The sequence below is a fragment of the Kwoniella dendrophila genome, chromosome 2 (genome assembly GCF_036810415.1).
Source record: "Kwoniella dendrophila CBS 6074 chromosome 2, complete sequence".
NCBI classification, from domain to species: domain Eukaryota; kingdom Fungi; phylum Basidiomycota; class Tremellomycetes; order Tremellales; family Cryptococcaceae; genus Kwoniella; species Kwoniella dendrophila.
In genome coordinates, this window is record NC_089477.1 from 947,323 (window position 1) to 964,073 (window position 16,751).

General features: G+C 39.7%; 6 protein-coding genes across 6 annotated transcripts; 3 read left to right on the forward strand and 3 right to left on the reverse strand.

The window, feature by feature from the left end:
* Window positions 1-982: 982 nt before the first annotated feature.
* Window positions 983-3,156, forward strand: L201_001770 (uncharacterized protein; the record flags this gene model as incomplete). Its single annotated transcript, XM_066217557.1, has 5 exons — window positions 983-1,327; window positions 1,403-1,450; window positions 1,544-1,718; window positions 1,800-2,179; window positions 2,272-3,156. 5 exons carry the CDS (start codon window positions 983-985, stop codon window positions 3,154-3,156), a joined length of 1,833 nt encoding a protein of 610 aa, XP_066073654.1.
* A 212-nt stretch (window positions 3,157-3,368) lies between these two features.
* L201_001771 (uncharacterized protein) lies at window positions 3,369-5,034 on the reverse strand (the record flags this gene model as incomplete). Its single annotated transcript, XM_066217558.1, has 7 exons — window positions 3,369-3,439; window positions 3,547-3,778; window positions 3,856-4,004; window positions 4,101-4,225; window positions 4,353-4,485; window positions 4,565-4,676; window positions 4,795-5,034. The coding sequence occupies 7 exons, from the start codon at window positions 5,032-5,034 to the stop codon at window positions 3,369-3,371; spliced, it is 1,062 nt and encodes a 353-aa protein (XP_066073655.1).
* Window positions 5,035-5,787: 753 nt separating this feature from the next.
* L201_001772 (uncharacterized protein) lies at window positions 5,788-8,797 on the reverse strand (the record flags this gene model as incomplete). The annotated part of the gene is made up of 6 exons (XM_066217559.1): window positions 5,788-7,519; window positions 7,592-7,743; window positions 7,815-7,909; window positions 8,033-8,256; window positions 8,324-8,573; window positions 8,638-8,797. The coding sequence occupies 6 exons, from the start codon at window positions 8,795-8,797 to the stop codon at window positions 5,788-5,790; spliced, it is 2,613 nt and encodes an 870-aa protein (XP_066073656.1).
* Window positions 8,798-9,863: 1,066 nt separating this feature from the next.
* Window positions 9,864-10,770, reverse strand: L201_001773 (uncharacterized protein; the record flags this gene model as incomplete). The annotated part of the gene is made up of 4 exons (XM_066217560.1): window positions 9,864-10,282; window positions 10,348-10,400; window positions 10,470-10,584; window positions 10,731-10,770. 4 exons carry the CDS (start codon window positions 10,768-10,770, stop codon window positions 9,864-9,866), a joined length of 627 nt encoding a protein of 208 aa, XP_066073657.1.
* Window positions 10,771-11,578: 808 nt separating this feature from the next.
* On the forward strand, window positions 11,579-12,448 carry L201_001774 (uncharacterized protein; the record flags this gene model as incomplete). The annotated part of the gene is made up of 5 exons (XM_066217561.1): window positions 11,579-11,757; window positions 11,861-11,919; window positions 11,988-12,043; window positions 12,111-12,251; window positions 12,347-12,448. The coding sequence occupies 5 exons, from the start codon at window positions 11,579-11,581 to the stop codon at window positions 12,446-12,448; spliced, it is 537 nt and encodes a 178-aa protein (XP_066073658.1).
* Window positions 12,449-14,217: 1,769 nt separating this feature from the next.
* On the forward strand, window positions 14,218-16,723 carry L201_001775 (uncharacterized protein; the record flags this gene model as incomplete). The annotated part of the gene is made up of 10 exons (XM_066217562.1): window positions 14,218-15,142; window positions 15,202-15,310; window positions 15,367-15,381; window positions 15,448-15,523; window positions 15,603-15,692; window positions 15,756-15,847; window positions 15,908-15,947; window positions 16,012-16,074; window positions 16,128-16,222; window positions 16,279-16,723. The coding sequence occupies 10 exons, from the start codon at window positions 14,218-14,220 to the stop codon at window positions 16,721-16,723; spliced, it is 1,950 nt and encodes a 649-aa protein (XP_066073659.1).
* Window positions 16,724-16,751: the final 28 nt, after the last annotated feature.

Genomic DNA, 16,751 nt, shown 5'->3' on the forward strand with positions numbered 1-16,751 from the left:
TTCAACCATCATGAACCATCAGCGAGGGGACGTGCGTGTGTGTCAGAATCTTCACTGCATCTTGCATCTTGCCTCTTTTCTGGCAACAGGTAAAGTAAGTGTACGTACGATAACTATATGATAATCCACATGAACACCAAAAAGAATTATTTATATTGAGATCTTCAATGCCTCCGAAATTGCCAAGCTTGATGACGAAAAAGTCAGATCCAATTGAATCATGTGGGAAATCACTGCTTTTTCACTTTAATTCAACTCAAAGGATGTATTAACAATCCTACTTCCTGAATCTACGGAATATTCACGATCAATCATTAAAACAGCTATAACTCGCTTGCAGGTGTAGAAGCGACTTACTAAGCCTCAAAATCAACATCAAAAGTGTCAAGACTAGATCTATGAGGGAAGAGCTCGTATGCTAAAAAGACAGTCAAGATCAAACATCATGTTTTGAGTGTTTGAGGGGACAGCTATCCTGAATAAAATGTTTGCGGTAAATTCAACACCCCCTCACCCCTCAAACCAACAACACAATTAGCCTGTGCACAATACACATGCACTTGGTAATGATCTGTGCTCAGACGTAAAAACATACTATAATCATTCAATTGGTAACAAGCAATTATTCAATCAGCTATTTGTCTTCCTTTTAAATGTTAAACGTAAAAGGCTATGCGCCCAAATTTCTAGTCAATGGAATCTCGAATGATAAAAGCTAGATATTTTGGTTATCCAAATCATTCACCTTTTATATCAACTTTATATACAGATTATCTACACGATAAACACCTCGGGCATACGGGTCTTCAAGCGGAGCATTTAATTCATTTCAATCTTCTACAAACTTTCAGCAACCATCAAAAGATAGCTGTTCACCGACAGGACAATAGCTCAACCATCTCTGAGATAATAGACAATTCTCTCAACTAACTGGAATTGGTAAACTATCGTTCAAGTTGAATTAAGCATCTCCGAACTAGCTATGATTTCAACATTGCTCTCCCTGTTTCTCCCATTGGTATCAGCGGAAACATCAACACCTAATACAGGTGATCAAATCCAATCTTTCTTGTTCGGCTTCACGACAAATCAACTGGTATTACCTATAACTTCATCATGTCCTTCACCGTTAACCCTAACACCTCTTACACCTACCAATGCTCATACTTCAGATCCGAAAGCACCTTATACAATGGTGACCCTAGTTCATGAACAGTTGATAGATGACAAAGGTAAACAGTTTGAGAGGTTATATAGTGCTAGTTTGGATGTTGGTGATATGAATGAACTAAGACAAATTAGTCATCCTTGGATGAACGGAACCCAGGTAAGCTAAATATCACATTTCGACGGTTACCACACAAATGGGAAGAAAATGAACAGAGCTGATTTCTGTTCATAGTTTATCGCTTGTATATGGGGTTCCAATGGTGCTTCAGGTGGATGTCAAGTAAGCATTCCTCCTTTAGAACCTCATGTAGTGATGCACTATTCGGCGCAGCAGACGTAGACGCATGGCTGATTTTGCTAATTCTTTGCGTAGGATCTAGTAACAGTTGTTCCGTCAGACGACACAGCTTCTGCTTATACTTCACCAAATTCAACTTGTCGAAGACCGGATGTATTGGAATCGTGGGTTCCACCAAGAAATGAGACTCTGGACGTAGAAGTTTTAGGTATCAGTGGTGAAGTGTCGTGGAACGCTTGGCCTATAGCATGTGAGCTAATTGAATTGTCGAGTCATTCAACCGTGTTCACGATGGTTTTTACGATCAGCTAATCAAGACCTTTAACTTCAGGCTCCGATCTTCAAATTAATCCCAAAAACGGTACACCACCCTTTACACTTCTTGTTGCACCAGCTGCACATCCTCCAGTGAATATAACAACTTCTACACTACCGATAAACTATACTATACGTTTGACACACGGTCAAGCATTTATGTTAGGACTATACGATTCATCTGGGAACAGTTGGGCTTTTGGTCCATTGCATTCTGGAGAAAGTGATGATTTAAGTTGTTTAGCTGTTGCTACTGGTCAACAAGCTGCAAAGAAGAATGCAGAGTTCGGCGTCGGTGTATTGGCCGGTAGTATCAGTGGAGCTTTCATCATAGGTGCAATAGGTGCAACTATTCTGATGTGGTTTTTATTAAGTGGTAAAAGAAAGATAAGAAAGGTGAGCAAATTTCTCCATTCATTCGCGGTCAGCTTTAGATTGATACTGGGCACGCCTGACATCAACAGCTAATAAAACGATTTTGCTTTTAGACTGAATCGCAGATCAATCTATACTCCGATCCAAGACCAGCATCCTTCAAAACACCTTCTGGCTCGTTTATGAGTAAACATGCAACACCAGGAGATAGCGTTAGCCCATATCTAGATTCCCCAGCTACCTTATACGATCCCTACATGGCTGCTCCCAATCCACAACACTACCCTCAGCCTCCTGGTCCAGCCTTACCCAGGGACAGCACAGGTTCTATATCATCAAGAGACAGAGTGTTCCCACGACCACCAATTACTGGTGCTGGATATTCAGATCATCATGCTAATCCTTATGAAAATCATGATAGCCAGGGTGATATCAGGGATCAAAGAGAAAGAGGAACCAGCATTCATTCTCAACATCATCAACAGCAACCGTCATCACCAGGACTAGGTCATGTTCAAGATCCATCATGGATTTCATCTAACTCATCTCGCAGAGAAGCCAGTTTCCCTTCCGACCAACTCCCTCAAAATCCTTCGTCGCCTAGACCAGGATCTTTAGGTTCGCAGCATCAACATCGAACGGCTCCTCAGGGCGAAGAACCATCGTCTCCTTCTTCACCATCTTCAACCCGAGGACCAAGAAACGTTTATGTAGTCCACGCTGATGGTGGTAATGGTGATTTACATATTCAACTACCTGATTCAAATTCTAGAGTTATTGAATTACCACCTAATTATAGACCTTCGCCAAATAACAATAACAACAACAACAACAATGTCAGACGACCACCTAGATCGCCGAATCGACAAGCTACATCAAATGAACAAAATAACAATTTCAATATGAGTACGGTGGCAAATGTGAATGAGGTTACCGAAGAAGAATTAAGAGCTAGAGCAGAAGCTAGAATGAGAGAAAAATTAAGGGGACTTTCATGATTATACTTGTAGGATACGGATTTCTCATTGTAATTAGAATATTCTTCTGGTTTTGACTGTTCTTATCACTCTTATCCTTCTATTCTGTATTCATCAAAAATATATACCAAGCTGAGTCAAATAATGCATTTATAGTTGTTTATATTAATACGACTTCAAATATAGAGGATGGTGCATATAGCGACGTAGAAATCGCAGTACGTGCTTGTTGTTTAGGCTTTGTATGCACCCATTTCCTCAAATCTAGCAATGGTATCTCTGACAGTTTCTTCCAAAGTATGATCTAAAAGGGCGAAATCACACAAAATATGTCAATCAGCTTTGGTTTCAATCTTGATTTGACAAGGCTCAGACTATCTTTTCCAAATTTCACAAAAAAAGGATACTTACATTTAATTCCTAATTCTTTCTCGCTTGCAGATCTATCAAATCTATATGAACCTACAGGAGGTGAAGTTGAACCATTTGAATCACCTTTAACGATGAATTTACTCAAATCTGGTCTCAACCTTCTTGCAATATTAACGAAATCTTGATAGAAAAACTCGTATCCTGCTGTAATAAATCTTCCTTCTGATTTTTTGTCAACTCCTGCATAAATTGCTGAAGCTAAATCACGAACCTATATCACATATTGGACAGGATGAATGTCAGTTTCAGACTGATTCACGAGTTAAAGGAAATGTAAAAACCACTTACATCGAGATATTGAACGTGATGTTCTGGTAAAAGAGGTGCATTTTCTCCACCAACGAGTAAGTGGTAAAGAGCTGAAGCAGAAAGATCAGAACCTGGAGCATGTTGAAGATCTTTCAGATCATCAGTTTCTTGAACAGGCCCATAAACCACTTTGTAGAACAGTCAGAAAAGTTAGAAACGTTTCATGTCTTAACACGAAAATCCTGTGAAAAAGGAACAATTAGAAGGGCCTATCTTTGACGTACCTGTAGGACAATAAGAAGATAAAGCATAAGATGCACCAGTTTCCTTTTTAGTTTCTCTTGCTGCAAGCTCAGCATACTTTTTTGAAACAGCATACCATAGCGCTTTTTTGGTTGGGCTATCAGACCTGTATTCATGAGAGAGAAATGGTGTTGATGACTAAGTCAGTACTGATTCCCATATGAAATGGCTCACCGACTGTACGAGTACGAGGATTGACGAGTCAGATCTCCAATCTCGAATAATTTACTCACTCCTTTTTAGCATCTTCCTCGGTAGATTCGAGCCAATCTTTTTCGGTGACTAGCCTTCCTCCATATGAATCTAAAGGTTGGAATACATCAAGAATTGATACACCTGAAGACACGTATGCGATTGCTTTAATGCCTATACGTAAGTCGTCAACGTCGATTATCAATTGAGGAGATCATGCCATAATTCTGCGAAAATGAGGTTGATAACGCACTAGATACTTTAGCAGCTGCTTCAAGTACTCTTTTGGTACCTTGAATAGCTGGAGTGGCAAATTCTTCATAAGTTGATAAAGTCATATTGAAAGGTGAAGCAGCAAGTACGACCTACGTGGTTGCAGAACAATAAGTGGTGGTTAGTAAATAGATACAAGCAAACATCATGCATACAGTATACACACGAAAGAGGGGCGCTGGTGAATTAAGTATGAGATCAATGACTTACAGCATCAACACCATTTAAAGCTTCGGTATAATCTGAAGTAAGGAAATCTTCAACAATTACAACTTCAACTTTACCTTGATCAACCCAGTTCTTGAAAGCTGAAAGATTGAGAACCTTTTCTTTTTTAGAATCGGATCTGACTGTACCTCTAACGTTCCATCCCTTGTTGAGGAATTGATGAGCAATATGAGGTGCAGTGTAACCGTTCAATCCGGTGATGAGAACTGTTTGAGCTGACATTTTGTAAAATTCTTTTAGTATGAGATTCAAAGTTGATGCCGAGTGTTTTGTGTTTGATTTGAGTGGATATGGAGACGATTCTTCTGGATTTCAATCATCTAGACCCAGTATATATACCAATAGTCGTTGATGCATTCCAAGTTATAGACATCGCCGAGGTGGGTCATTAAGCGCGATCCCCATACGAGTAAACAGTATGAGTCGTAAAGAGACAGACGGCGTAGCTGATTAGCTCGGTCAGTACGAGTATACCTGACATCTCCTCATCTCGGAGGTACATTTCAAAACGATTCTGCAGAGTGTTGGTGAGCAACGTTGTGTACACTGACGATAGGAAAGATATAGTAGTTATACTGAGGTACTGACAAAGTTGTCCAACTTCACCGAACGCGCTTAAGGTTCGGGCAGCAGATAAGATAACAGATAACCATCTCACGGCGCTTAGGATACCAAATACGGTAATTTTCAGACAAACTTGAAGCGGTATGTATTCATGCGATTGAGACAATTTGAGCGTGGTATCGCAAAGAGAGGGGAAGAGAGGTGAGGAATCAGAATTCATAAGAACGGGCTATTCCTGGAAAATCAGCTTAGTAAGCTCTCAAAACATAGAAATGATATTTTACATGTATCGAAAGGGATGCTAATAGATACTATATAATTGATGAAATGTTCATACAAAGTGATAATCAAGTGAAGCCCGCGTACTGTCCATTTATACAGCTGAGGAAAAATCTATCTACTGGTTGTTGATCAATATGCTCTACCGCCATATGTCCATTCACTTCCAGGTCTACTATCACCTACGATAGGACTATTTGGATTCAATGCTATGAACATCTCATTACCTTGAACTTCCCTCTCTCTTACTATCCCGTTGCTACCTCTAACATAATTACTGTTTTCATATATGTAAGAATTGCCAAATGACGATTCAGTATTACTCCTACTAGGTAAAGGTCTTGCACCATTTCCACTCGTGACGATAAAATTCGAATACGAACTCGTACTTGTACTTGATTTGGGGGTTATTGCTGTACCTGTAAAACCAAATCCATAACTTCTTGAAGTTCCAGGAGAATTTATTATACTACCATTTCTTGAACCGAAAAAACTCCTTGTAGCTGTACCAGGAACCATTTGAATTGGGGTACTCGACATAGAAGTTGGTGAGGATCTTATAGGTAAAGGTATATGACTTATAGATCCATTTAAAGATAATGGGAAAATGCCGGAATCTGGTCTGGCAGCTGCAGCTTCAGGTATATTGATATTTGGTGATTCAGGTACAGAAAATAATGTATTGCTGTTCACTACTCTGTTGTTATTGTTGTTATTCATTGTGCTTGTACCAGGAGGAGCAAAGATCAAATTTGACAACCAGGATTTCATGGTACTCATTGATCGTATGCTTGGTCCTCTCTGCAAACCTCCTCCTCCCAAAGGATAATCCTGCGCTTGAAGCTCGATATTTGAATCGGATATGGATTGATTCTGATTCATTTTCAGTCGTTCGGTAGCTTCCGGCATGATAGCTGTAGGCGATCCTATATACCGACCGTAAGGAGTTTGTGCTGTTGTAGGTGTATAATCGCCATATTCTGAAGGGATTGGTGGAGGTGTCATAGGTCTTTGATTTGGATTACTATACGTATAATTATCTAAAGGTATATTATCATATTCAGGTTTACCCATTTTTGTCGAAGTCAGGTTTAACGGTTTCGTCATACGTTCAATCACAGATGTACTGCTTTTAGCTGAATGTAAACTGGAAGGTGACACTGCTCTGGCTTTACTGACGGTTTTGATCCATTCGTTCGTGGAGTGAGAAATAGAAGCAGCTGAGACAACCATATTAGGTGAAGTAGAATCAGCAGTAGGAGTAATTGGATTGGGAGCAGTGGCAGATCTGGGTACTGTCGGTCGATAAGTTGATTTACTTGATATGGGCGCAGAGGGTGAATATACGTTTTGAGGTGCTTGATAAGGTATATAGTCTGGATAATCAGGTGGTGGAGATCTGAAAGGAGGTTGAATAACAGGTTCTCCTGTTCTGCTAGTAGCTGGAGTATTCGTATTTGCAGTTGAGTTTGGTGTTCTAGCTGAAGATAAATCTAAACCTGCTGGTCTACCTGTACCCCAGATATATTCACCATTTGAACCCAATGCACATGAAGTACCATTTATAGATGCATTTTGACCTGGACTTGAATTGGTTGTTATAGGTGAAAGTAATGACGAAGGTGGTCTTCTCCATTCATTTATGCTTGATGATACAGATGAATAAGTTGATTTACCTGATGACATCAATCCATCCTTTCCTCCTCCTCCAATCCCATCAGCAAATGCATATTTCGTTTGTAGTTGACCTCTTGATTTCTTGATTTTTCGCTTTTTCCTTCTTGAAAAGCAAAACCAAATCAATCCGATAAAAACTAATAGACCACCTACACCACCTGATATGCTAGCTATTAACGGTATCATGCTGAAAATCAGGATGAATCAGGAGAATTTATCAGCTTTATAGCAACAATACTATTTGGACTTTAACACTTACGATTTTTTCTCCAACTGCGGTACAGTTAATAATGCGAAATCAATCATGAGTTGTTCCCCTTGTTGATTATTAACGATACTTAAAGTATGCGTGTCGTTAGGGTTGAATCCACTCCCAACATAAAGTAACGATCCATGTATCTCCCAGGTATTCTGTAAGAATGAAACAAATTAACTGAAATTACCGATGGATTTCATGAAAAATATCCTGATCGTTCACTTACCTTCATATTGATGTCCTGCTGTATCTCACCATCCAAGGATACCTGCGCCAAGCCGCAATTGGGTCCTGATAAGCCATACAAGTATATAGCTTCCCCTAAACAACGATATAATATCAGCAATTTGATCTGGCCTCATCCTAAGAATCTAACTTATCTCTGAGAAACATTCAAAATAACACACTCAAGTTGAGCATAAGATTAGGTATAAATGGACATACCTTGAAATGTCAAATCAACCTTAGCTCCCTGAACCGTCGTACCTGCTAATGAGTTACTAAAGAATCCATTCAATCCTTCACCTTCATACATCGACTTCAAAGTAAAGTTTGCATAAGGTTCTGTAGAACCTTGCATATTTGATGTAGACGATAGTTTCGTCCATTGACTAGAAGATGTATAATTGAATGATGATGAACCGCTATCTATTGTTTGGTTGATAGCACTGAATAGCCCAAAATTAAAATCAGTTCTCAATACTTGTCGATTCGAGAGATCAATTCGCAACTTACCTTCCGATATTGTGTATAGGTATTTCACCTTGTAGACCCATAAATTCTACTCCTTGACCATTTTTACCTTTCAATTCTATTTGATGTAAACCTAATGGTAAATCTGATTTAAGGTATTCTTCTGAACATGCATCTAGCCAATCTGATCCATTTATCCTATATTGTGTTTCACACAAATCTGAATCTTCCTCCTTTTCATCTCCCTCTAATATCGCTGAAGTCGAAGCAGTCTGAAAACTGAATGCTGAAGCTAGAACATTTAGTCACAGCAATTCAGTTTCTTTCTGGATCTTTCCGAGATGGAATGGACTGACCTGTTATCTTGATTCCCACTGTTGCATCTCCATCGAAAGTGGCATGGAAAGTTTCATCCCATCCATTTCCATCAGCTCTATATGCAGCTTGCCAAGCATTTTCGGGCGTATATTTGAACAAAGGCGATGTATCGGAAACGAAGAAAGGCGTTGAGGGCATTATTCCGTCGAAACTTGGGGCGAAACTTGCGTAGAAATGCTGATATCGGCCACAAGACTTGACAGACAGTCAAGGTAATAATTATAAGCTAGGTATTTGTTTGTAAGACCAGGAAGTAGGAAAAATAAGATTAGTACGAAAATGGTGAAGATTGAAAGAACGATACAAATACAAGCTTTTCAATAGCTGTATAGTCTTCTTGCAGCAGGAAGAAAACGAGAAAGATATTATGAGCAGTAAGATAACTCCAACACCGGTATTGTACACAGCTTCAGTCTTAGGTGGGGAACAAAGAGAAACGGGAAAGGGAAACCAATCAAATCGAGGTTAGGATTGATCTTTGGGTAATCAAACCTTTTAATTCAGTCCTTTATTCTTGACATGGGATTGGTTTTTGGCCGTATAGTCATCATCCGGGGGTATTTTGCGCGTAGTATTGGTAGCGCACTTGCATATCAGCAGAAGGTAAAACATCGAATCTGTTCGATATCTGTGCAGTGAAGAGTCAGTAACATACATAGCTCCTTTGGGTTTAGAAGTATCCTTTGTTCACTTACCGATTTCCACCATAAATCGTGACTCCTTATCGATAATTCCAGAAATGAGCAATATTCCAGTGGTCCTTTATACTTTCTTTACTAGCATCCTTTGAACGGTGCCATCTTTTCTCCCGTCCGAAAAATGAAATGTCGAGGCGATTCTGAAGCATCTTAATGGGTCCTACCGTATTAGTTCCGAGAAAACATGTAATTCAAGGATATCAACGTGTATGAAAGAGGATCGAATGAAACATTTACTTTATTCATGAACATACAACAGATATGAGATTAAAAAGCAACAGGGATGGTTATATATCAAGGAGAAGTGACGGAACGAGGAACTAAATTATGTCAATGTGATGGAAGAAGGGTATATAAGGGTATTATGAGGAAATGGGTATGGAATGGTGTAAATTTTCCGGAATGAGAAATACAGTAAGACAATGATTGTGCTGGAAATGATGATGGAAGCGCTGAAAGTGGGAGATGGAGAGGCAGACGATTGACTGCGTGACCTTTCCCTATGCCTAGTCATCCATCTTACCCATAATATCATCTTCATCACTCAATTCACCCATATCACTCATTTTATCCTCTTCATCACTATCGCCATTTTCTTCTTCTTCAACATTTCCATTTTTGGCATCTCCATTAATCTTCTTCGTATTTCCGTTTGAATGACCATTACCATTTCCATTCATTTGACCATTAGTCTTCTTCCGTAATGGTAAATCCGCTTCATCATCATCTGAATCTTCTTCATCATCTTCTCCAGCTTGATCGGCATCTTCAGGTGTAGCATATCTGTCAACGTATGATTCAACCTTCTTAGCATATGCTTTTGGATCACGCATAAGTAGTGCTGCTGCTTCGCCGTTGAGTGGATCTGCTGGATTAGGATATCGTAGGAGTTGAGGTAAGAAGATTTCGAAAATGTTGATGAGTTCTGAGATGTTATCATAAATCAGCTTGCGCAGAACCATGAGGCGGGAAGTGGCTACAAAAGCTCACCAAACATTGGTGACCATGTTTGGTTTATGACATCTAAACAAACACTTCCGCTTCTGTGAAGACACGATATCAGTTAAGTGTCATAAAGAAGGTGAACCAAGCATGCATAAGTAAAAACTTACAATTCATCGATATTAGGATGGAAGATCTTGTTCATGAAACCGATACTAGGTGATTTGTATGGGAACTGTTCTGGTAATTCAACATGAATTTTCCAAACCCCTTTCGCAAACGGTGCTAAACATAGTTGGCCGTATTATCAGTGACTTTCATTCGGTCATGTGCGATAGGGGTGGCAAAGCATGGTGATAGGTAGTTTGGAGTTATCAAATATCGGTTGAGAAGGTAGCATGGGGGAAATGACCAAAAATTATGATACCCACTCTCTGCTGGTCCATGAAACTTTACAAAGAACTCTGACATCTTGTTATTAACTAAAGTGACTTTATAGTCAGACATTAGGCTATAATGGAGGTGGCAAAAGGATTAGCTAAAGATTAGCATATATATGCATAATTTTCATGAAGTCAAGACTGCACGATGACAATAACTTACAGTTTCATAACATCCGTATCTACTCTTCTCTTTGGGGAGCTGTGGAGACAACAGAAAGAGACCATCAGCTGAAGCTATCTGGGTGAAGGACGGGAAGGGTGAGGTTGTATGAGGGTAGAGAGGAGATGAATACTTATCATTTTGAGCTGATATTACTGATTTGACGTGGCTTTTTGGATGGTAAGTAGGTGAACTCGCTGATCAGTTTATGCTATAATGTTACTGTGCGATATCAAACTATTGGGTTGTCAAGGAGAACAAGGTGAATATAGATAATATCACACCTTATCGTCCCCATTGACTCACAAGCACATCACTGACTCGCAATCAGCATTGTCATTTCTATTCATGCCCGTTCGGGTGCATCCAATCTGGGGTAAAATCCGGGGTTAAAAGGTAAATTCACGATGCCACTTTTACCTTTTTACCGAATTTTACATCCGTTCAAGTCAGCCGCGTGGTATGCATGGTCAGGCTAACATTTTTCGCTGTTTCTTGTAATCAGGCTCATTGTTAACTAAAGAAGGCATAAGGATCAATTAGCCAATGCTTTCATAGACATTTGCGTGAAATGTTAATTGCATGTTGATGAACGTCAAGATTACATCAAATAACTTCATCTTGCTAAACAACATACCATTATACCCATCATATATCGTCTTAGACAATCGTCATAATGGCATCATCATCGCATCCTTTACTTCCACCGCTTTCTGGAAAAGCATTCTTTGTCCCATCACCACATGAAGAACACAACTTTCATCCTCACCCATCTCTTCAATTAGCAACTAGAGTGACACTTCAATCAGCTGGTGTAGGTTTATTAGTCAGTGCAGTACAAAATGCTTTAGATAAGTGAGTATTATTGTTCAATACAGTGTCACATACGACTGGAAATGTTGGATACAAGGAGTAGAAAAGATTAGAGAATAAAAGCTAAATGTTATTCATAAATTAGACACAACGCAGGTGCTATGGGTATTGTAACTAGAACAGGAGGAACAATTGGTTTCTTTGGTAAGTTGTTTTCTGGGACATGACATCTCTTCACTGCAAGGTTACTGATCCGAGTTGTTATCGATCAGCCGCCATGGGTTTCTCTTTCTCTTTTGTGCAAGCAATTACAGCCAACATCCGTGAAGTACGTTAGCATCGAACTGCTATCCATTTTCCATTATCAGATAGCTAGCTGATATATGAATAAACAGACTGATGACGCATTGAATGGAGCTGCTGGTGGTTGTGCAGCAGGGTTCTTAGCTGGTGTAAGAGCTAAATCATTACCTATGGCATTTGGTGCATGTGCAGGTATGGGTACATTGATTGGTACTTTCAATGCTGCTGGTAATGTGAGTATCCTTTCACAGTATATGATTCATTCTATTTAAATATATGTAATATCTCGGTGGGATGGTCAACTAAACTATTTCTGAAATATCAATAGGCTCTTACCGGTACCAACCGAAAATTACTTCCTCGACCAGAAAGAGAACAATTACGTCAGGCATTCTTCAAACAACCTAAACAAACTGAAGAAGTAGCATAGATTGGTCGTTACTAGTATCAGTATGGTTTGGGTTGACAGACGAGGAGCATAACATGCACCGGATATAATCGAAGAGAAATTGACTAAGCTCGGTTTACTGCCTTGCTTACCTTGCTTGTTAATATATGAGGGAGACTCTTCTAATATTTCTTTCATGACTTATAAACTATATAAGGATGAGATATAACACTCAGAGCCACGCGGCACCATCGATGAAATGGAAAGATCAATTATACGCGTTCCACCTTTCGATAATATCTCTTCAAATTACCGATATTCAAATCGATAAAAATTCGCTCATGTTAGCAGGAATTTGCGCGATTTTTGTCAAACTCACAACAACGAACGGTATTTCAGGTTCATCAACAGATCAGCGACACCATCAACATTACCAGCATCAGCACATCAAACTCCTACCAGACATAGCATGACGACATCCAATACCTTACAAGAAGGGCCATACCGATCGATGTTCATCACCTTCCTTTCATCGACCTGTTCCTTGAACCGATACCGCCGCTTTCACCTATTTGCCATAGTCGCTGATCAATCCTCAAATTGTTATCGCTTCTTAGCGGTATCTAATGTACGTTGCTCAGCCAAGCCAACAATACGATGCCCAATTGATAAGTACATGCTACACCCCACGACAAATTGCTTATTGCCGTAACCAATGGAAAGGCAAACAGTACCTCCTTTAGATCCTTTATTGTCACCCAATTTCACGCGCTTGGACCACTTCTATCAGATGAAAAACCAGTCTAGTATCAATGTTCTATGTCCCCTGAATGATCAGCATGGAATAGGTAATCAAACATTACTTCATACTTCGATACCTGACAATACTAACCATCTGCTTCCTTGGCACTTGATCATTCTTTCACCTCTCTTTTAGCGTTGCTCCTGGGCATCACAATTGATCAAAGGAAGGTCCACTGTCTCTCAACCATCAATGATGATGGATACTAGAAAGAAGAGGAAAATGAAGACGATGTCATGTACTGTGTACAGCTGATCCAATCAAAACGCGTCGCGTACTCTCTATCTACTAATCTTTCCTTTTCTTTCCTCTAGACTAAGCTCATACACTCACACAGGTATTTGAAGTACAATTTCCCTCTCACTAACTTTCTTATTTTCATTTCTTTCTTTTTTCTCTTTCTAGTAGCGAACCGATAATCTGCAACTTGTCTACTCAATCTCGCTTAAAATACTTCCTACTTCACTTCCATCAGTGCCGATCTTCTTGTTACCGCTGTTCCCATCAAAAATTCAAGTAAGGTACGCCGTTTCACCTTAGTCTACTTCCATTTTCACACTATTTATCGCTTGAAAGGAGTCTAACCTATCCTAAAACATTGCAGATCGATTTTGGATAAACAGAACATTCCTTCCTCAAACTCTGTTTAATTCAACATTACTTCTAAATACTTTCGGCTTGAACCGGTTAATGTTTTACCTTTGATAGACACTAAATCATCAACATTACAACATCAAAGGTACTTTGTCATTAAAAGTGAGTTTACATTATATATATATATATATGAGCTCTTATTCCCTGTTTCCTTCTCTTGCTCCATTTTCTTGTCTCGTCCACAAAGCAATCAGCATCGGTAACATACTGCTGTATTCTCCCTCGTTCTTCCTTCGACCTTTTACCACATACATCTAGTCCACAAAATACAATATATTACAGTACTTCCACTCCATTTTCTTACTCTTCTATACAGCATTAACTTTTCTTCATCCTTGTATCGCTTGGCAACAATATGACATCAACATCTTCGAGTGGTTCACTCAGCCCATCGTCTCCGCCCTTCATCTTCCCTAGATCATCACCTGCCTTTACCGCCTTAACTGGCTCGACTTCTACCGATACTCTTTCCTCAAGCTGTGTAAACCCGAATTCTCCTCCTGCTTTGTCTTCCGAAACACCTAAGGCTATCAACAACCGAAAAGAGCAAAACAAAGCCTTTCCTTCTTCATTAACTACAACTACTACTGCAAAAACGTTTGGCGCTGGTTGGAAATCTTCTTCGCCCATCAAGATGACATCAACATCGACATCTAAACTTGATAATCACCAACCTTTCCTTCATCTGCCTAATAAAGGGTTTTTACCTGTTCGATCAAGATCACCTAGTCTTCCTATTTTGCCTTCACAAACACCCGTTACTAGCAGCCTCAACAGCAATAATGTGCAAGAACACATTTTGTACCCTATCGATACCAAAAAACTCCCCAACGATTTCGAGATGTACAGTCCATCTAGCCCTGATGTTTTTGGACATCCTTTCAGCCCCTTCATTCCAGCCAACGAAGATAAGACATATAATAACAACTCAATCCGACATCAACAGTCTCTTCCTTTCATCGATCTCGAACTGGATGCCCAACGGCCTAATTATCATCGAGGTGGACCTATCGAATCCCCCATCAACTCTATTGGTCATCAATCTTCCTTGTCCAGTCTTTCTGAATTGCGCCAAGGATTGAGTCGCCAAGGAAGTGGTCGGTCAGTCAGATTCCAAGAGAATGGTAATACGTCTTTCGATATCCATGAAGATGATACAGATTTCAGAAGAAGCTTGAGGAAGATGCCTCCTTTTAACCTTGGCCAGCTTGGTATCAAGGCCAAACTTTCGACCTCCAAATCAATGCCGGTAATTCCTATGGTCGGTGAAGGCAGAAACGGTAAGCTTTCTCACCGATATCTTAATTCAAACAACGCTGAAGGGAATTTGTATTCACAGTTTTCATACATCGAATAAATAATGATATGAGTGAAGAGGATCTCAGAATTTATGCCTCGGATTTTGGCGATGTTGTGTCTGTTAAGATTCCTTCTCGAAGTACAAGACCGTAAGTTTGATTAAATCAGTCTGAAATAGTTACTGACAGACTCAAATGTACTGTAGACATGCTTTTGTAATGTGGGTTTATTTCCCAAATATTGATACGAGTACCAATACAATAATGCTGACAATTTGCTATTATAGGTTCAAAAGGCCTGACCAAGCTCAGAACTTCATCTTGCACCTCAAAATGAGAAACATCGAGTGTGAATTTGGTAAAGTGAGTTTCAGTGTCTACAGCTTCTCGTGGTCGTCTCCTTATCACTCGTGCCTCACCTATGCTATTCTTTTCTTTGTAGGAGGATTATCAAGTGCAGAATAAAGCTCTGGAAGATCCTAATTCAGCTAATATGTATATTGCGGGTCTTCCTGTAACTATCACATTTGAGGTGAGTGATCCCGTCATTCAACAAAAAATTCATGAGCTCAATTCGTTTCATCTTGATTATTAGGAGCTTGCTGATCTTATGGCACCGGGCAAGATTTGTTCCTGGAAACCTTTGACTGATGAAGCGGGAAATAGAAGAGGTCCAATAATGGCTAGGTAAGTTGATCTATACGAAACACGTTCATATACAACGAAGCTAAGCTGCGGCTTCAATAGGTTACAGACACGTATACAAGCGAATGAAGTTATCAAAAAAGTGAGTCATTCATCTAAGTTAGCTATATCATTTCCGAACCAACCCTATCTCATATCCTAATTAGATCAACGGAAAATATTATCAAGGGATGAGCGAAAGAATCCAAGCTCGAATTGCAGATTCAGACGTAAGTGCTATTGTGCTATATTCAGTGTGAAACTAATTCTCAGTCCGCTATAGGAACAAAAACACTTCAAGCGGCATCAAACTATGACCCGAGATCAACCCCTTGGAAATAGTTCCCCTGACTGCCGGCTTCATGTTGATATCGAGGAGTATGTATTATTGCTCAAATAACACAAGGGAAAAGCTGATGATATATTCATATTAGTGACAACGATGATATTGGACTGCTTACTGCTCGAGATCATCTCGCTTCTCAAATTGAAGCTATAAATAATCAACTTGCTCGAACTCAAATCAAATCCCGTAACATTGTTTTTCCGAATCAAGATACGGTTTTGGACCAGAATGTCGGTAACTTTGCGACAACGCCCATCGGTCAGATACCTCTCGAATGGAATGATCGCTATCCTGCTCCTAAGATTCCTGCCGACACTTTCCACTCTCATTTTGACTGGAATAACAATTGGTCAAGAGGCGCTCCTCTTCAACCTGGAACGCTGCCCTGCCATCCTAATGCTGGTCAAAATCGACACCTCAGTCTTACCAGTCACACCGAATTTGACTCAAACATCAATCCATTAAGTGCCCTTCATCACACCAAATCTTCACCTGAATTAGGCGACAGAATTAAGAGAAGCACCAGAGCTTGATACAACCACTTTCAACAAGACCTTTCAT